This window comes from Chiloscyllium punctatum, chromosome 13, assembly GCF_047496795.1.
Source record: "Chiloscyllium punctatum isolate Juve2018m chromosome 13, sChiPun1.3, whole genome shotgun sequence".
Taxonomy (NCBI): domain Eukaryota; kingdom Metazoa; phylum Chordata; class Chondrichthyes; order Orectolobiformes; family Hemiscylliidae; genus Chiloscyllium; species Chiloscyllium punctatum.
Window position 1 is genome coordinate 86,066,239 of NC_092751.1, and position 21,011 is coordinate 86,087,249.

The window sequence follows — 21,011 nt, forward strand, 5'->3', positions numbered from 1 at the left end:
TTGTCTGCACTTATACATAAACAAATGAGGTTAGGATTCATGACATAACTTGTATTTATTACTGGTAAAATGTATGTGTGAATATTCCTATTTAGGGTACATTGTTACACTTTTTCTTCTAGTGTATGGAAATGTAGGTCCTTATTCACAAGCTAATGATCTCTTGTCTAAAAGAGGTTAGTTGCAGCTGCACCATTGTTTAATACACCTTTGGAACAATATTAAGTAACTATATTGGCCAGTCTCCAGTGTGATCCATATTTTACAAATGGGTGTGTGGCCAGGTGGACTAATGGTAATGAGGATGAGGGCAAAAATTTAATTGTTGAATTTTGGGAAAGGAAAGTAAATCGTGTGGTAACTGTTACAGATTTCACAAGCTGATCTGGAGTAACTATGGCACAAGCTCCAATGGAGTCATAGCAGCAGGTGGAGATACAGGAACCATCACCCTTTACAATGCAGAGCAGATTCTTGAGTTGGGAAGTGATCCCATCATTGGACAAAGTGAGAAGCATGCAGGTCCTGTTCGAGGACTGGATTTTAATCCTTTCCAGGTATTGAGATTGCATTTCCTCTTGCAAGCAGTTTCACTGGAACAAATCCTGAATGATCACCTACATTGTTCTGGTAAAGGGTATTATTTCCCTTTGTGAAATTTTGGATAAAAATATGTCTTGACATATTTCAGCAACAAGGAACTTCAGTTATGTAGATAGATTGGGCAAGTTGGGAATACAAGGGGTCACTGATTTACGAATGTCTGACTTATGAATGCTGGGTAATTACGAACATAATCCCATTCATGGTTATAATGTTAAAGACCCAGCATATGATCATTTCTTGTGCTTAGAGTTGTATTACATTGTCCTGCATTGTTTCCTGATTTGTGTACGATTCAACTTGCAAATGTGACTCAAGAAAGGAGCCTATCTGCAACCTGGGACTGCTGTGTCCTCGTCAGAAAGGGGACGGTTAAAAAGAGTCATGATAGAGGCTGGACGGTGTAGAGAGAGAACAATCCTTCCCACTTGCTCAGTAATGGATTGACCATGCTAAATTGCACTGTGGTGTTCAGGGATCTGTAGGTGAGGCGGACTAGCCATTGGAGGTGCAGGTTTACAGGATGTTATGGACCAGACCAAACCCCCTCAAAATACATCAAAGAGATAGCCTAAACTCTAACTTTTTATTTTCTTTAAAGGCAAGTGTAAAGAACTGGGTTTCAGATGTGATTTGATTGGTCCATCACAAGGCTTTAAGAAAAACAAACTTTATTCTTACAGCAGTCAAAATATAAACACAAAAAAAAAGAGGAATTGGCATAACTTTAACTCCACAGAAATACTTCATAACATAATATACTACTTAACTACTAATCATCAACTGTTCCAATATCCTATAAACACACCCTTAACAAAGGCAAATTGAGCAAAATCGATTTTCATCACATGCTGTCTTTACTCCAGTCCAGGAGAAAGGAACACAGAGAGAAGAAAGGTAGCAGCAGAGAGAGAACTCATGGTGTTTGCTGCAGTTGAGAAAGAGAGCTGTATCTGTCAGCTTCAACAGCCGGTTCCAAACTAAAACGTCGATCTAAGAAAACATGACTCCTGTCTAATTGAAAGAAACATTTTGGGAGCTCAAAAATTGTTAACCAACTGCTTTTGAAGCAAATGTTCCAATACCACTTTAGCAATACCTTTTTGCAAGAGAAATAACGTAGTAAAAGCACAGTGCCACCATTGGTCCATATCCCTCTATTCCCATTCATGAAACCATCCAGATGCCTCCCAAATGTTGTAGGAGAAAGTGAGGACTGCAGATGCTGGAGATCAGAGCTGAAAAATGTGTTGCTGGAAAAGCGCTGCAGGTCAGGCAGCATCCAAGGAGCAGGAGATCTCTGATTCCTGAAGAAGGGCTTATACCCGAAACGTCGATTCTCCTGCTCCTTGGATGCTGCCTGACCTGCTGTGCTTTTCCAGCAACACATTTTTCAGCTTTGCCTCTTAAATGTTGCCAACATGCCTGTTTCCATCACCTCTTCTGGCAGTACATTTCAGGCTCCTCCCATTCTCTGATTCCTGAAGAAGGGCTTGTGCCCGAAACATCAATTCTCCTGCTCCTTGGATGCTGCCTGGCCTGCTGTGTTTTTCCAGTATCACAGTTTTCAACTCTGGTCTCCAGCATCTGCAGTCCTCGCTTTCTGCTAGTTAATCCCCCCCCCACTCTCTGCATGGAAAAACGTCCCTTGAACATTTCCCTTAAGGGTCAATACCTACCAGAATCTTGATGAAATAATCCAAAATACTTTCACGTTGTCTGTCCTGACAATCAGCAGATGTTGGATACCTGCATCATGTTGGAATTGAGGTACTATTTTAAGTTAAAACTATTTTGACTGCTCCACTCCTGTAAAGGCATTTTCTGAATACTAAGATCTTAACTTTATAAGATGCACTGCAGAAGTTTATCATGGTTCCTCGTACAGTACCTTCCCAACTGATGAGTACTACATCTAGGCGGTCAAGGGCAGCAGTTACATGAGAGTTCTTCTGCAAGCCATTCACCAATCTGGTTTGGAAATAGGGCAGCACGGTAGTTCAATGGTTAGCACTGCTGCCTCTTAGCTCCAGAGACCCAGGTTCAATTCCAGCCTTGGGCTTTGTGGAGTTTGCACATTTTCCCTGTGTCCACATGGGTTTCTGCAGAATGATCTTGTTTCCTCCTACTGCCCAAAGATGCTAAATTGACCATAATATGCAGGCTAGGTGGGGTGAGCCATGGAGAATACAGGGATAGGGGATGGGTCTAGGTGGAATGCTCTTTGGAGAATCAGTGTGGACATGATAGGCCGAATGGCCTGCTTCCACATTGTGGACATTCTGTAAAATATATTGCTCTTCCTTCATTGCAACTGGGTCAAACTCCTGGAACTGCATCCCTAACAGTGGAATACCTATACCAAATGGACTGCAGCAGTCAGTATGGAGGCTCAGTTGTCAGCAGTGCTGCCTAACAACGTCAGTGACCCAGGGTTTGATTCTACCCTTGCACGACTGTCTGTATGGAGTTTGCACATTCTCACTGTGTCTGCGTAGGTTTCCTCCAACTACTCCAGTATCCTTCCACAATCCAAAGATGTAAAGATTAGATGGATTGGCCGTGCTAAATTGCCCATAGTATCCACGAATATGTAAGTTAGGTGGAGTAGCCATGGGAAATGCAGGGTTACAGGCATAGAATGGTAAGCTGTTCAGTCAGTGTGGACTCATTGGGTTGAATGGCCTGCTCCCACATTAGGGATTCTATAGGCGGCATGGTGGCACAGTGGTTAGCACTGCTGCCTCACAGCGCCAGAGACCCGGGTTCAATTCCCACCTTAGGCAACTGTCTGTGTGGAGTTTGCACATCCTCCTGATGTCTGCATGGGTTTCCTCCGGGTGCTCCGGTTTCCTCCCACAGTCCAAAAATGTGCAGGTCAGGTGAATTGGCCATGCTAAATTGCCCATAGTGTTAGGTGTAGGGGAATGGGTATAGGTAGGTTGATGTTCGGAGGGTTGGTGTTGACTTGTTGGGCTAAAGGGCCCGTTTCCACACTCAGTAATCTAATCTAATCTAAATCTAAATCTAAATCAGTCTTAAGTTCAATTAGGATTTAGCAAAAAATGCTGACCCCAGCCTCCAAAGCCCACATCCATGAATAATTTTTTTTAAATGAGCAAGAGGAAGCCATCCTTGTAATTCTGAGGCTCTTTAAGGGTCTATGGTAGTCTTATTGATGTGCCTCTGTGTTAAAGTTGTAAAATGAACTTTTGATAGACACCAGGCCTTTTAACTCATTGATCTCGACCACCTAGAAGAACAGGAACAGCAGTACATGGGAACACCACCAAATTTCCGGCAACAAGTCTCACACTATTCTGCCTTGATAAAATGGTGCCATTCTTTCGCTGTTGCTTGGTGAAAATGGTGGCATTCCTCCTATAATAACGCTGCTAGTGTACCTGCACCACACAGACTACAGTGGTTCAACGTGGTGACTCGTTGCTATCGTTTTGGCAATAAATGCTAACTTTCTCAGTGACACCCACAATTTCTGATTGTTGGTATTCATTACTCAGTCAGAAACTAAGAATTCGATTCTCCCACACCCACTTACTCACTTTTGGAAATATTTAAGTGAATATGGTTCTAGGAACATAGTGACAGGAACCCCAAGAACTATTAACATGATTATAAAGGCTTAAGATTATGAAAAACAGTAAACCACTTCAATTGTGCTGATAGGATACTATCTGATAGAGATCTAGATAAGCAGTTTTAACCTGTACATTGTGTTCTTGCAGTGAAGTACATTTCTTCCTTGGGCCTATTTGCCACAGTGAACAATTTGGCATTTAACTGCAATTAGAGATATACTGACATGGCTGAGTTAAGATGGGGCTGCCTTAAAAGCTGTGGTCTCATAAGAAAGCCAATCTCTTAATAAATGTGAACAAGGTGTTGGGAAGGAGAAGAAAGGCTCCATAGCAATTCTGTTTGCTAAATATTGGTGAGGTGCTAAAGTATAACAAATCAGATTGCAGCCAAGAGATAGAGTCATAGAGATGTACAGCATGGAAACAGACCCTTCGGTCCAACCGGTTCATGCCAACCAGGTATCCCAACCCAATCTAGTCCCACCTGCCAGCACCCAGCCCATACCCCTCCAAACCCTTCCTGTTCATATACCCATCCAAGTGCTTTATAAATGTTGCAATTGTACCAGCCTCCACCACTTCCTCTGGCAGCTCATTCCATACCCGTACCACCCTCTGTGTAATGTTTTATTCATTCTTGACCTATGAGTGTCATTGGCAAGGCCAGCATTTATTGCTCATCTTCCATTGCCCTTGAACTGAATGGCTTGCGAGAGCAGTTCGGATGGTAGTTAACGGTCAACCACGTTACTGTTGGTCTAAAGTAGTGTAGACCAGACTGGATAAAGGCAGCACATTCCCTTCCTCAAAGGACATTACTGGACCAGGTGCCAATTACAACTATCAAAGTTACTATTATTCTGACTAGCTATCACATCCAGATTTTAAATTAATTGAATTTAAATTCTGTCAGGCATGACCCCAGATTGTAAAACTGGGCCTCTGCATTACTTGAAGTCAACAGTACGTCACCATCTCCCTCCATGATATGAATTAAACACTGCCATGGACAAAATAATTGCATGCCTTTAGTAAATGAAATTGCTGCATGCATCACATATTTGACCAATGAAGTTGCTGGAAAAAAAAAGCTTTTTTGCAATTAGTTTTAAAATTCCTGCAAACTTCTCTCTTTGGTGAGCTCCCTCAAAATCCAATGGAATATTACATTAGATACCGCATTGTACCGCAGGAAGGATATATTGCCCTTAGAGGGAATATTACACGAATACTGCAGTGTGATTCCAGGGCACAAATGGTTGTCAAGAGGAAAGTTTACATCGACTAAATTTGTTTTCCCTTCAATGTCAAAACAAGTGATCTGATAGAAGTGTTGAGAAATGTTTCATTCCAGTGTGCAGTAGGATAGATAGAAGGAAACTATTTCATTTGGTGCATAACTGCAGAATAACAGCAACTACCTAAAGTTGAACTGGAGCCAGATCTTCCAGGTATGTTATCAGGAAGCACTTTCTCACACAAAGTAGGAAACTGAAACACTCAAACCTAAAAGAAATTTGAGGCTAGGGGTCAATTGGAAATTTTTGTGCTGAGCATAATCCAATTTTTTGGTCAGGATTTTGAAAGATATGGAATCAAGATGGTAAATAAGAGCTAGGACACAGATCAGCTGTGTTTATAATTGAGTGGTGGAAGAGATTAAATAACTGAACGGTCTACTTGTGATCCTATGTTCTAAATTATTGAGTTTAATTTTCTAAACTTAGTTTTTAAATTTTGTTTTCACATTTTCTTTAGAATAATCTAATGGCTTCTGGAGCTAATGATTCTGAGATTTATATTTGGGATTTAAATAATTTCAACACACCAATGACACCAGGAGCAAAGTCCCAGGTACGTTCAACTAATTAGTTGTGAGAAATATTGTACCTGTATTTTTGATAACACTGGTGGGTCGAAGCACTTGGCACAGGGTGGGGAAAGTGTATGGGGTGTTCATGTTCCCTAATTATGAATACCAATCATTGTTGGATGCCACAAGTTTAGGCTCCTTTGTGTACAAAACCACATGAAAACAGAATGATAATCTTGATGTGCCATATTTGAGCCCTGGAGTGAATAGATTTTGCAATTGACATAGTTGTCAGAATTGTCCTTTGTATCAGTACATGTGCACCAGTAACTGGAACTTAGACCATTTTTCCAAATACTTGATTAATACACGCTAAGAATGTTTGATCAGCTTTTAATGCAATATAAATAACACCACTGTTTTGCTCTCTTTCTCTCATTCCTGCCTATTCATCCACAGCAAAGAGAGGTAAGGATTAAAGTACACAATCTGCAGATGTAGCCTGGTAATGTAGAGATCTGCAGAATTAACCTAGTTTGTCCTTCTACTTCTTTACTCTGGTCACTATCTTCTATCTTCCATCTTTGTTTATTTTCTGGCTTTCTGTCTCTTCCACCCCCCGCCCCCCCCCAATTCCATTTGGTGTTTATCTTTCGGTGCAAGCTACTGATTGTGCACGTATGCTATCTTATTTACAGGATTGTCTACATAGTTCTCTCCCATTTCATCTTTCACCTTGGGTGTCTGCTTTCTTCTCTGCCTTTGTTCCTAACTGGATGTGTGCCTTCTTGCCGAATTGTCTGCAATGGATGAGGGGCTCTCTGTTCTGCCTTCATAGTTCACAATGTGTGCCTCATAGCTCTGTCCTGATTGTCCATAATGGGTATACTTGCCTTCCTACTCTGTCCTCATTGTTTACAATTGGGTGTGTGCTCCCTGCTCTGTTCTCGCTATTCAAATGGTGCAAGCTTTTGGATAATGGGTAGAATTGGGTCAGGTATGGTTTGAATCAAGCATCAACAGTTAATGGAGACATGGGTTTTGCTCCATGACTCGGCTCCTTCACCCCACCATTTTAAACGTTATTGGTACTCATAACTTTGTTCCCTCACTTTTGGGCTTAATGCTATCTACTATTGCATAATAATGGTTGTGGTTACTTATGTTAATCAACTTGCAGATTCTTCCACTACTTTAGACTGCACTTTAACGGAAGGATATGGAAATATGAAGATGACTTTTGCAATATGTGCGCTTCTCCTCATTGTTTATAATAGTTTTTCTCTCTTTCCATTCTACCAACAATATTGACAGTCTGTACATTGAATCCTTTCTATCCTGACTCTGTCTATACTATTTGCAGTGTCTATTTCTCAATTGATTTTTTTACCAGTGTGACATCTCATTGTGTGTGCCTACTCATCTTTCTATTCTGCTTGTTTGTATTTAAGCCTTTCTCTCTTTTAGTCCTCATTAGTGCTTCTTCCCATCTCCCCTTGCTATCTAGCATCTGTCCACATGTTCTCTAATGTATGAGTGATCTTTTCAGTTGTATTTTGTCTCTGATGTTTTTTAACTAATTCCCCTTGGTTTATGTCTTTCTAATTGTCCTGGGCTCTATGTATAATTATGTATAAAAATGTGTTATAATTCTATGAGCTTGTTAAAATATAACTAGGAAAAGTGTTAAAGCATGAGTGGAAATGATATTGTTCCTTGTGTGAGTTATAAATTAGATTTCCATTGTGGCTGTGAGTTTTGGAATATTGGCTATGGTGACAGATTTAAAGCCTGAATCGCTGTGGCAGCTTGCATTTTTGCATGTTGTGTCTGGAGCTATGGATTATGATGATAGAAAGAAAGTTGGAAACTCTATCAGTCCTCACTTTCTCATTCCTTCTATCACATCTACGATAAGGAAGTTCTTCTGTTCTTTTCCCCTTTCGTTGGAGTAGGTTGGGAGGATTTGCAGTTTGTTATTTAGCTTGTTTGACCATCTTATGAATGCACCTTCCGTGGCCATCAAGTCCTGGGCTGGCACTTGAGCTTGCAGCTTCTGGCTGAGAGGCAGAGGTGTCTACAGGACCTCCAAAATGTTGGTTATATTGGAGACACTATGATCTGAGTATACATAATAGTCACGAAATGTATAGCATAGTATACTGAAAATCACAGTTTACAAATGATAAAGCAAGCAGTCGAGAGAGGCTTAAAGATAGACAAGGCCACAGGCAAAGGTCCTGGCTGCAGAGAAATGCAAGAAATCAGGTTTACATGAACAAGGAGATTGATGGAAGTGCAGGAACATGAGTAGTTCTTAGGACATGAACATAAATAGGACAGCAGATAGGGGATGTGCTGCACATTTGTAATGCTCACTGATGGAAAGCACTGGAGTGTGCGGGCAAATTAACATTGAGAATTAAACAAGAACAGTGTGCAAGAATGTGAAGAATAGAATCAACTTCACAGGCAGCAACTGGGATTAAAATGTAAGATGGGCCTGCCACTATATGCACAGAAAAATCTGACTGTATATATGAGATTCCTCAGTGGTGATGGTGCTGTGGATGATAAGGTGCTCCTTTATAAGCGAGAACTGCTTCTTGTTCTTTGAAGTTTGTTTCTATTACTTAAAAATACTTTCTGGTCTAAATGAAACTAAAGAACTGCGGTTGATGGAAGTTGCAAACAAAAACAGAAATTGCTGGGAAAAATTCAGCAGGTCTGGTAGCATCAATGGACAGAAAACAGAATTAACGTCTCAGGATCATTGACCCTTCAAAACTGAAGTTTGGATTTGATTGAGAATCTCTTTAATGGTGTGGAGGGCAAACAGAAAAGAATTATTCTAATCCCCAGCATTGATCAACTGAATCTGATTGAGCATAAATGTACAAAGTCAAAAATATTCAATAATCTCAATAAGAAAATAACTGAATAGCAAAGACATTACAGGATTTTGTGATGAAGCTGGTGCATTTCCAGTAAGTATTCCTTTGCTAGCAGTTTGAAAGAGCTAGCCCATGCCCATCTTTTTTTCCATTGACCTATACATATTTTTTTACCTTACTTGTTTATCCAATTCTGTTTTGAATATGGGTTTGCCACCCTCTCAGCTGATACATTCCAGATCACAAATGCAATTTGTCAATTGAGCCATTTTATAACGATGCTCCTTGATGTGAATGAGGAGTCAGCCGAAGTTATATAGTGCAAAGGAAAGGAATTTTTATCTGGCAATAATATTTTAATTTAGAACTCTGTACATGTTTCCTGGTAAGTTAGGCTTTTGCCAGTTTAAGCTGTTTTTATTTAATGAATAGATCAGGATAGAAATTCTTATACCAATTCCCAATAGTTCTGTGGTTAAATGTTTTATAATGGGGCAATGTAGTGCATACTGAACCAAGGACTGTTCACATTAGCTTAACTAAGTTGCTGGTGTGAATTCTTAACTAGAAATGGGCACCAGCAGTTCTTGCAAGGTTTCTTTTTTGGCTTTTTTATTGTCTGTCATGGCTAGGAAATTAGGGTGAACAAGTCTTTTAAGAAATCCACAAATTCCAGAGGACGTTTACAAGAATCATCTCGGGGATGAAGAGCTTGTCATGTGAGAAACAGTCGAGGATTCTTGTACTTTGTCTTCTCCCTCTAAAATAACTGCATTTAGAAGGGTTAGTGTCTTTGAGGGCTGGTTAGTATTTGAACTCTCTCTTGTGTACAGTGTAACTGCTCACTTCCTGCACTTCTCTAACCCCTACTTGCTGATGAGTTCCATCATCACTGACTGGGACTGGTTCCCTGTACCCAAGTGTATTCAGTATGACCTCTGACTTTGTCTTAAAGCATTAGACAATTCCTTCACCTGTGAAATCCTTCACAACTTTATATGCATCTGTGTGCCCACCAAGATAGAGCTACCTTCTAATAGCTTTGCTCCACTTTGGAATTCTGCCCATGTGCTCTTCTATTTCTCTATTTACTGTCTTCTAAAGAGTCAGATTTTGATCCTATGTCTAAGTCATTCCTCTAACCTTTTCCTTCCTGGTTTAATACCCATCTTCCATTTGTGGAGTACCATGACCACAGTTTAAATGGCCATATATAAATACAAGCTGTTTCTTTTCTAACTACCTTTGCCAATGTTACTTCAGACTGTATTTGGAAAGGCAAGGACTGATTAGGGATAGTCAACATGGCTTTGTGCGTGGGAAGTCATGTCTCACAAACTTGATTGAGTTTTTTTGAGGAAGTAACAAAGCGAATCGATGAGCGCAGAGTGGTCTATATGGACTTCAGTAAGGTGTTCGATGAGGTTCCCCAGGGGAGACTGACTCGCAAGGTTAGATCTCACGGAATACAGGAAGAACTAGCCATTTGGATACAGAACTGGCTCAAAGGTAGAAGACAGAGGGTGGTGTTGAAGGGTTGTTTTTCAGACTGGAGGCCTATGACCAGTGGAGTGCCACAAGGATCGGTGCTGGGTCCTCTACTTTTTGTCATTTACATAAATGATTTGGATGCGAGCATAAGAGGTACAGTTAGTAAGTTTGCAGATGACACCAAAATTGAAGGTGTAGTGGACAGCGAAGAAGGTTACCTCAGATTACAACAGGATCTGGACCAGATGGGCCAATGGGCTGAGAAGTGGCAGATGATGTTTAATTCAGATAAATGCAAGGTGCTGCATTTTGGGAAAGCAAATCTTAGCAGGACTTATATACTTAGTGGTAAGGTCCTTGGGAGTCTTGCTGAACAAAGAGACCTTGGAGTGCAGGTTCATAGCTCCTTGAAAGTGGAATTGCAGGTAGATTGGATAGTGAAGAAGGCGTCTGGTATGCTTTCCTTTATTGGTCAGAGTATTGAGTACAGGAATTGGGAGGTCATGTTACGGCTGTACAGGACATTGGTTAGGCCACTGTTGGAATATTGCATTCAATTCTGGTCTCCTTCCTATCGAAAAGATGTTGTGAAACTTGAAAGGGTTCAGAAAAGATTTACAAGGATGTTGCCAAGGTTAGAGGATTTGAGCTGTAGGGATAGGCTGAACAGGCTGGGGCTGTTTTCCCTGGAGCGTCGGAGGCTGAGGGGTGACCTAATAGAGGTTTACAAAATTATGAGGAGCATGGATAGGGTAAATAGGCAAAGTCTTTTCCCTGGTGTCGTGGAGTCCAGAACTAGAGGGCATAGTTTTAGGGTGAGAGGGCAAAGATATAAACGAGACCTAGGGAGCAACAGTTTCACCCAGAGGGTGGTATGTGTATGGAATGAGCTGCCAGAGGAAGTGGTGGAGGCAGGTACAATTGCAACATTTATAAAGCATTTGGATGGGTATATGAATAGGAAAGGTTTGGAGGGATATGGGCCACATGCTGGCAGGTGGGACTAGATTGGGATACCTGGGATACCTGGTTGGCATGGGCAAGTTGGACTGAAGGGTCTGGTTCCATGCTGTACATCTCTATGACTCTATGCCATGGCCAAGTGTGCTCCCCCTTGAGTTTTTCTTTAAAGCTGTCTTAGTTGCTAAGATTCAAGTTTGTGCCTGTGTGTATCCGATCAGTTGACGCTATTTCCTCAAATTAATTTGCTTGAGTCATGAAAAGGGATGAAAATGCTTTTGAAGGATGAGTTGTGTGCTCCAGTTATGAGCCATTTCTCTCAAAATTGTTTCTCATATGTTTGGTGAATGGAATCTTTTGAATTCATGCAGCCTTCTGAGGATATCAGCTGTGTAGCCTGGAATCGACAGGTGCAGCACATCCTGGCTTCAGCCCATCCAAGTGGCAGAGCTGTGGTATGGGATCTAAGAAAGAACGAACCTATCATCAAAGTCAGTGATCACAGCAGCAGAGTGAGTGCACACTTGATGAATCTTCATGTACATTTCCAGAACTTTGTGTCTTTGTGTTCAGTGGGTGAAAATGAGGCACTGTTTCACCAGTTTAACATAAATAGCCATTTATTGGTTATTGCTGCAAAAAGACACATTGTATCAAAGTTTTTCATCTTGCATTTGTCAGGACAACCTGGAAGAATGGTTGGGAGTGGTCAGTGCCTTCCCTGACTGTTGCAAACAGCAGAAGGGCCATTCTGTTTGATATGGTCCACTAGTCTTTGGCAAGTATGGTCTACATAACTAGCTTTATTCCAGCACTAAAATTCACATGCCACATTACATATTTGTGTGATATGCAGAATGCTTTTATGACTAGACTTTGTGTTAGTGCCAGTGTAATACTAATTATGATGGCCCGACATCCCAAAGACTGGATAAAATCAAACAGTATGTCCCAACAAGGCAAGTTATGAAGCATATGCAACCAACTCATACATGCACAAGTGAAAACTGCATCCAACATTAGTTGGGATTTTGTATTTGGGTGACATTGCAACATAATACTGACTGCTCTAAGAACCCCACTGGCAATCAATTTAAAATTGTCTATTAGGCTCAATGTTTCCCACTTGGTACAGAACTTACAAATATTAAAACACAGGGCCTTGTTCTCAAGACAGACAGAGCCACTGATTACACTGTGCCTGTTTCAACTGAAAAGGATGACCGCCATTGTCTGATTTATTCCTCTCAACAATGCTGATCAGCAAGGATGAATATGCCTGGTTTAAATTTAGACAATGCTTCATAGTAAACTATCAGTCGTCATAAAACTGGTGCATTCTCCATAGTATTGCCTCGAGCAATTAATCCACAAAGCAACCAGCACCTTTTTTTTCCCCCAATGAGTTTAAACAGAATATTACATTAATATTCTTACAAATTAGCCTAATAAGAGCAAGATGAAAAGCTTTGACAAATGGTTTGACAATTGTGTTTAATATAACCCTTTTAACAACTTAATTTTTAAAATTTCTGTGATGGAGTTATGCTGAAAAATGAATGGATGCTTTTCAGAAGTAAAATCCTTAGCTATGTTGTATACACAATGGGTGTGGGTTTGAATGAGCCCTACTCTTATAGGATGACGATCTCTTCTACATATTCACGGTGGAATACATCTAGTCTGTCTCAGTGCAGTTCCCAGTGAAAAGCACCAATTTTCACCTAGTTTGATTGAAATAAGTAAATCTTTCAGACCGACACCAGGAATGGAGCTATGTAACAAGGGGCTCTTCCTGTGCATGGTATTGACATGCTTTATTCAGCTTTTAACTAATGCTGTACCTGACTGAGCAGTGCCTAACCCTTATGTTAAACACCTGTTTTTTAAACACTACAGTTCATTACTTAGTAGTCGTTGTGATTATAACATGGAAGGCCACCATTTAGCCCATTAGTCTATGTTGGCATTGAACCTAGCGATTTACCTTAATAATTCTCCTAGAGCTGTAGATTAATGTCATGTAAAATAATCAGCATGTTCTAATTTGACTTTTACAGATGCGTTGTTCTGGAATGGCCTGGAATCCTGAAGTTGCAACTCAACTTGTTCTTGCATCAGAAGATGATCGAATGCCGATACTGCAGATATGGGACTTGAGGTTTGCCACGTCTCCCCTCAAAGTGTTGGAGAATCATACCAGGTATTTAAACATTATTAAAACACAGTAAGCCACATGGGACTGCACATGTATAATTCCAAACTTTGTTTTCAGAAGCAATAAACGGCTAGGATGCGTGAAGATATGGAATATGTCTTTATGGGAATGTTGTGTTGAAAGATGAAGTATAAATCAATTATCAACTTGATTGCAAAAAACCTAACAAGAGTGGAAATAAGGAATAGTTTGTCATTTGTGCTTTCTCTGGTTTGCATACAATCATTTTTTACATTCTGTTGTTTAGATATTTAAAAGGTGGTGTTACCTTGCTGAGCACTTCTGTTCCCAGTCCTTTCCTCCTCGATATTTTGTTTTGGTCCACTTGGTTCCTTGCTTCACTCATTTCTTCCTCCATTTTTAATTTCTCTATCTCTTTCTGAAACCAACTTCCTTGACTTTATTTATTGGACAGTTCTCATCATTCAATGAGTCTTCTACCCCAGTCCCACCCACCCCCTTTCTACCTCCTGTCTACACAGTTCTCAGTTTATTTCTGGACAAATTTTCATTGTAATATTATTGGGAGGATGAGGAATCGTAGTCTTCAGTAAACTCTGAAAATAATTGGTTCACACCAGTTGAAACAGGACAGTTGCAGAGATAGGCTAAGGCCTTTCACATGTTGAAAGGCTGAGAGCAGAAGCTTACCCATACGGTACAAAAGAGAATTCGAGCTGGAAATCTGATAAAGTGCAGGTTGAGTTGAATTTATTCCCTAACATGTTTACTTTATTGTTCAGGGGTATTCTTTCCATATCGTGGTGTCAAGCCGATGCAGAGTTGCTCCTAAGCAGTGCAAAAGACAATAGGATCTTATGCTGGAATCCCAACACTGGAGAGGTGGGTGTCAGGCACTTGGAGCAACAGTGAGTTCAGTCTCAGCCAAGTGTGATAGAAGCTATTTTTTATAAATAAAGATGACGTAAATGACAACTAAATTCTACATAAGCCTTCATAGTTAATCTGCTAATGGGATTTACTTGGTCTTTCTCAAATAACAGCAGCCTAATGGATAATTTTACTAGCTCTTACAATCTGACATGCAACAACTCTCTGTTTTAATCAGGCACTCAGTCTTGCTGGTGTCATTGGTTTCAGGTGGTCTACGAGCTGCCAACAAGCAGTCAGTGGTGTTTTGATGTCCAGTGGTGCCCGCGGAACCCAGCAGTCCTCTCAGCTGCTTCCTTTGATGGACGAATCAGTGTTTATTCTGTCATGGGAGGGAGTCTGGAAGCACAGAAACAAAGCCATGTTGATAAAGTAAGGTCCCACACACAACAATATGACAGTGACCAGATAAGTTGCTTTAGTGAGGTTGATTGAGAGGTAATTATTGGCCAGCATACTTTGGAAAGCTACCCTGCTCTTCTTTGAAGCAAGATCCTTTAAGTTCATCTTTGAGGCACAGACTGGCCCTTAGTTTTTTTTTGTCTTATTCAAAAGAGGGTGGTTCCAGTATTGCAGTGCTCCCTCAGCACTAGGAATGTAAAGTAGTAAAAACTTAAACGGTTAATTGAAAAATATTGGTCTTGCCTTAATACATTAAAGTTAATGTTGAAAATAGACTGCAGAAAAGTGACTTCTTTTTGGAGAAGGAATATTTCTTGATCTTATATAAAATGTTGTTTAGCTTTTCCTGTAGATTTGCCAATTTAAACTGCAGAGCTGAAAAAATGTGTTGGTGGTTTATTTTTAGTAAACACACCTGTTAACATTTTTAAATGGTTAACCAATATAATTTTAACAGTTTTAAGCAGGAACTTTTTAAAAAACAATATCCATATTCTTAGCACGGCGCTAGAAAGTCAGTTTTGATTTTGTGCTCAAATTTCTGGTGTGGAGTCTTGCACCCATAATCTTGGAATTCAGAAGGTGAAAATGCTGCTGACTGGGCTATAGCTGATTCAGCAAATACGCGTCATTGAGATGAGAGGTATTAGAAGAATTCAATGCTTAATTGTTGCCTACTGTGTATTTCAAAGTACATGTGGTACAAACTTCCATTATCTAAAATTAGAATTCTCATGGATGTTAATTTTCTTCTTTAAAGAAAATAATGTGTTATAGAGTCATGGAGTCATTCAGCACAGAAGCAGATCCTTCAGTCCATGCCGAATATAATCCCAAACTGAACTAATCCCACCTGCCTCCTCCTGGTCCATATCCCTCCAAACCTTTTCTACTCGTGTACTTATCTCAGTGTCTTTTAACCTTGTAAGTGCCCACACCCACTAATTCCCCAGGAAGTTCATTCCAGACCAGAACTAGCCTCTTTGTTAAACACCTACCCTCGTCTTTTTTAAAATCTCTCTCCTCGCACCTTAAAAATATGCTCCCAGTCTTGAAATCCCCCATCCTAGGGAAAAGCTACCATCAACACTATCCATACCCCTCATGATTTTATAAATCTCTATGGGAGGAGGATATTGACAGTTTCTTCTTCAGTATTGCTTGTGGCTGCTGTGTTCCCTGTATTATGACTGACCCCAATCTTCTCGTATGGCAAAACAGTCGTGCTGTTCATTACAACCAATGATCTAAATGCAAAGTTGTCATATATGGAGAGATTTAAAGGGCTTGTAGTGTTCAATAACATCATGTTCCCCATGCTCAACTCCTCCTAAAGTATAGCTATCTGTTTCAAATAGACATACTCCTCGATGCTACCCACAGTGACCTATTGACAAGCATTAAGGACTATGATATTTATTGCTGTTGTTCTGTTCTCAAGATACTCTGTCTCTCTGCAAACATACTTCTTTCTCATGTCATTAATTTTTAAGTATGATACTTGAATCTCTTAAGGAGCTGTTGTTTGACTTGTTTGAAAATAACAGTTCCGGGTTCAATTCCCGCCTCAGGCAATTGTCTGTGTGGAGTTTGCACATTCTCCGAGTGCTCCGGGTTCCTCCCACAGTCCAAAGATGTGCAGGTTAGGTGAAATGGCCATGCTAAATTGCCCGTAGTGTTAGGTGAAGGGGTAAATGTAGGGGAATGGGACTGGGTGAGTTGCTCTTCGGAGGGTCTCTGTGGACTTGTTGGGCCAAAGTGCCTGTTTCCACTCTGTCAGTAATCTAATCTTTAGGTTTTAGCTGTAATAATTCATGCTTCAGGTTCTTCCAGACCACTCTCGCTCTCAGATTTTCAGAAGTATTTCTTCCCTCTCCATTCGAGTTGTCACAAAGTCAATTGAACAGATTAGATTTCACCGGAGGCCTGAAATTTGTCCTTTCTTGATCCTGATGCTCAATGCCGAATTAAATGTTCTGAAAATTAAAGAACCACTTGAAATTTTAACCTTGATTACATTATAGAGTTGCAGATTTTAATCTACGAAAGTGCTCTGAAATGCCTTTTACCATATTGTTTTTGGATTTAGATTTCTTCCTCATTCAACAATCTGGACCCATTTGGAACAGGGCAGACTCTTTCTCTTCTAGATATCCCACAGAAATCTGTTCCACCCACAGTGGTGCTTCCTTTGAAAAAACCCCCCAAATGGATCCGTCGACCTGTGGGAGCATCATTTGCTGTAAGTCATGACTTGTTATATCGTGCGGTTGGCTGGTGAAACACTGTCCCTAGTCTTGTAAGGTGGAGTTGACACATGTTGCACCTGAATCAGGAATGCCATACATATGGAGTTTTAAGGGAGCTGTGATGTTCAATTACAGCATCAATGGAAGTCATTGCGATGCACTCTGTGATGTCAATATTGAGACCTTGTGTGAATAATCTTTCAGAAAAATGTCATTGATTTTCTCCCAATGGTCCCCTTGTTGCCGCACCACAAAGTTGGTTAGATTGACGTTGTGGACTTAGCCCTGAGGAGTTAATTGTCCCATCATGTATTTGCTACAGCATGAGCATTCTCATTTTAAATTCCTTGGTTGAAAACTTTTGGACATGTGCACTTTTCAGGTCTAACATTGGGTACAGGACAGCTTGAAAGGAAATTCCCTTGTCCTGCTTTTGTTATCTTTCCCCGATAGATGTAGGCTGATTTCTTTTTGCACTATGATGTGGCCATTCAGAATCAGTATGTTTTGTCAGGTCCAAGGAAGTTAGCCAGAAATTTGTTTTCAAGAAAACATCCTATTATACAGGCAGCTTCTTACTGTTCAGAATGCCTGCAGCTAAACCACCAGGTGAAGACTGCATATACATCTTAGATTTCCTGGTTTGAACAAATGAGAGCAAGCTGTTTCCATAGCATTTAGATATCTAAATAAACTTAAAAAAAACAATGATTCCTCTATAATGGTCCTGTTTAGAAAGTGGTAAAGTAGAAAAGCTCTGCAATTGCCTGAGTTAATCTTGTTCGTTCAAAGCAAAATCTCTTGCTGTAACAACATTTGTAATTGTTTTGAGAGGAGGCGTTGCCCTTGTGGTATTGTCAGTAGACTATTAATCCAGAAACCCAGGTAAATGTCTGGAGATCTCAATTCAAACCCTGCCATGGCAGATGGTGGAATTTGAATTAAGAGTCTCATGGTGACCATTGCCGAATGTTGTGTAAAAACCCATCCAGTTCACTAAACTCGTTTTAGGAAAGGTCTAGTCCTTGTGTGGCTCCAGCACCATAGCAATGTGGTTGAGTCCCAACAATTAGGAGTGGGCAATAAATGTTGGCCTAGCCAACGACTGCCATAATCCTTGAATGAGTACAAATAAAAAAGGTTTGAAGCTATTCGTCATTCATCATTTATGTAAATGATTTACATGTGAACATAGGAGGCATGGTTAGTGCGTTTGCAGATGACACCAAAATTGAAAATGTTGTGAACAGCAAGGAAGATTACCTCAGAGTACGACGGGATCTTGATCAGATGGGCCAATGGGCTGAGGAGTGGCAGTTGGAGTTTAATTTAGATAAATGTGAGGTGCTGCATTTTGGAAAGGCAAATTAGAGCAGGAATTATACACTTAATGGTAAATCTTGAGGGGCCTGGATAAGATTAATAGCCAAAGTCTTTTACCTGGGGTATGGGAGTGCAAAACTATAGGGTATAGCTTTAAAGTGAGAGGGGAAAGAGTTAAAAGGGACCTAAGGGGCAACTTTTCACACACAGGTGGTGCGTGTGTGGATTGATCTGCCAGAGAAAGTGGTTGAGGCTGGTACAATTATAACATTTAAAAGGCATCCAGATGGGTATATGAATAGGAAGGGTTTACAGGGATATGGGTCAAATGCTGGCAAATGGAACTAGATTTATTTAGGATATTTTGTTAGCATAGATGAGTTGGACTGAAGGGTCTGTTTCCATGCTGTACAATTCTATGATTCTATGCATGTATTTAGGCGTCTGTACATTTAGAATTGATTTAATTTCTCGAATATCCTAATTAACTTCTCTGAAACCACTTCAAAGTATTGCTGAAAAGGGAGACAAACTGTCAAATCCCTTAATCACCAGGACAGAGCGAGAATATAAATTTCAAAGCAAGCAACAATTTATCCTGCATAAGAAAAGATATAAGTATAAACATTTACAATTCCTGCCAGTGGCAGGTTTGTACAAGACAAAAATCTTCGACGCTATGTCTTTTTTTTAATAATACTTGGATTCTAAACTACCAAACAATTTCTTGAGAGACATTTGTTGAACAATGTGTAATTTTATAATTATGCTTATAAAGAAGTCAAGATCGTCTTTCTGACCACTTTTTTCTTAACCCTGCATCTTTGTATTGCAGTTTGGAGGGAAGCTGATCACTTTTTCCAACTCGAAAGTGTCTCCACCACAGATACAACAACCTGTTACGCGTCAAGTGTTTGTCAGTGTGGTTACTACAGAGACAGAGTTTTTGCACCGTTCCAACGAACTCCAGACAGCTCTCCGGTCAGAGGCTTTTGTTCAGTACTGTCAGTCTAAGATTAATACTGCTCCTACAGATTTTGACAAGAGCATCTGGAACTTCTTAAAGGTGCATATTACTTTGACAGCTTACTGAATACTAGAGCTTGCCAACTATGCTTGTTATAATTCACAGCTAACTTTGTTCCTCAAGCAAAAGATTAGTTCAAAGTATGAAAGCCATTTTCAGAATATTTTAACTAAACTTTTAGATGTTTTAAGAGTGTATGCATGCCACAGTGTGGAAACCAACAGGGGAGTAGACAGCTACACATCCAAGCTTTTTGGCTTCCTGTTACTTTGAGGCAGGTTTCTTTTGAGCAATGGTCAGAATATTAATTATTTAACCATTTAAGTGAACAAGAATCTGCTTTGATTTTTTCATTGCCCACCATTCCTTGCGTGAAGTGACGCTGTAGTTTCAGACAATTACAATGTCTGTCAAATAAATAATGTGGTTAATGCTGCAAAAAAGTTGTACTTTTACAGTAGCATTAATGTAGGAAAAAGTCCCAGAACATAAATGCCTACAAATTAGAAAGAGAATGTCATTTGGCACCTTGAACCTGCTATGCAATTTGATATTATCGTGGGCTGAGCCGATTATGACTTCAAATCCAGTTTCCTGGTTACTCCGATGACTTTTGACTCCGTTGTTAGTCAATAATCTATCTACCTCTGCCCTAAAAATATTTAATGACTCTGCCTCCTCCACTCTTGGAGAGAATTTCAAAAACTTGAGACTTCTTTGAAAAGAGAGTCCCTCCTCATCTCTCTTAAATAGGGGGTGGGATCTGGTCTCACCTACAAAGGAAAAGCACCCTTTCAGCCTCCACCCTGTAGAGTCTCCTCAGGATCTTGTTTGTTTGAAGCACATCAGACAGGTGTAACAAATATGGAAATTGTGGAGGAGGAGTTAGCAGGATGGGTGACGAAACCATCAGCAGCAGTGCACTTTGAGGATAGTCCTCAATGAGGAGAGACAGAGAATATGGGTGTTTCAGAAGTATGCAATCTATTCAGCTGAAAACATGAGCATCAGATACTGTGGCAGTGGGCTGTGGCAGTAGATACTGAAGTAAGAGGTATATAGTTTGAGTTGGGATTGTGGGTCTGCAGGAAATCAGAGATAAGATAAAAACTTAAATATAAGATTGCAAACTTTAGCTGGTTTCTGATCATTCATTCCCATTAATTTAAAATTGCCCTTTGAAACTGGTAAATATTTTCAAACAATATTTGAATATGATATTTCTTCTGTGGAAACAAAACACTTGTAGAAATGCAGTTTGAGGAAATTTTTTAAAATTAGTACACTATTTTTTAAAATGTTAATTGGTAAAGATACAATACTGAAATTTTACCAGACAGGATTTGTTTCTGTCACAGTACCATCAGCTAGAGCTATCTTCGCAATGAATAATTATTAAATGTTTTGTAGTTTTACACATTATTTAAACTTAAGTTTGATGAATAATTGAAAACTGTTGCTGAAATTACATACCTATTGTCCTGTGAACTGACAGGGCCTAAGATCTGCTGGTTCATTGTTAAATGGATAAAACATTTGAC

At 40.0% G+C, this 21,011-nt stretch overlaps 1 protein-coding gene across 2 annotated transcripts in view; it reads left to right on the forward strand.

Moving 5' to 3' along the window:
• Positions 1-21,011, forward strand: part of sec31b (SEC31 homolog B, COPII coat complex component) — an 84,909-nt gene that overhangs the window by 15,837 nt on the left and 48,061 nt on the right. For both annotated transcript variants that reach the window (XM_072583105.1, XM_072583106.1), the window contains exons 4-11: positions 371-557; positions 5,961-6,056; positions 11,732-11,872; positions 13,421-13,563; positions 14,322-14,421; positions 14,680-14,841; positions 16,961-17,113; positions 19,279-19,509. In XM_072583105.1, coding sequence (XP_072439206.1) covers positions 371-557; positions 5,961-6,056; positions 11,732-11,872; positions 13,421-13,563; positions 14,322-14,421; positions 14,680-14,841; positions 16,961-17,113; positions 19,279-19,509 — 1,213 coding nt within the window. The remainder of the gene's footprint in view (positions 1-370; positions 558-5,960; positions 6,057-11,731; positions 11,873-13,420; positions 13,564-14,321; positions 14,422-14,679; positions 14,842-16,960; positions 17,114-19,278; positions 19,510-21,011) is intronic.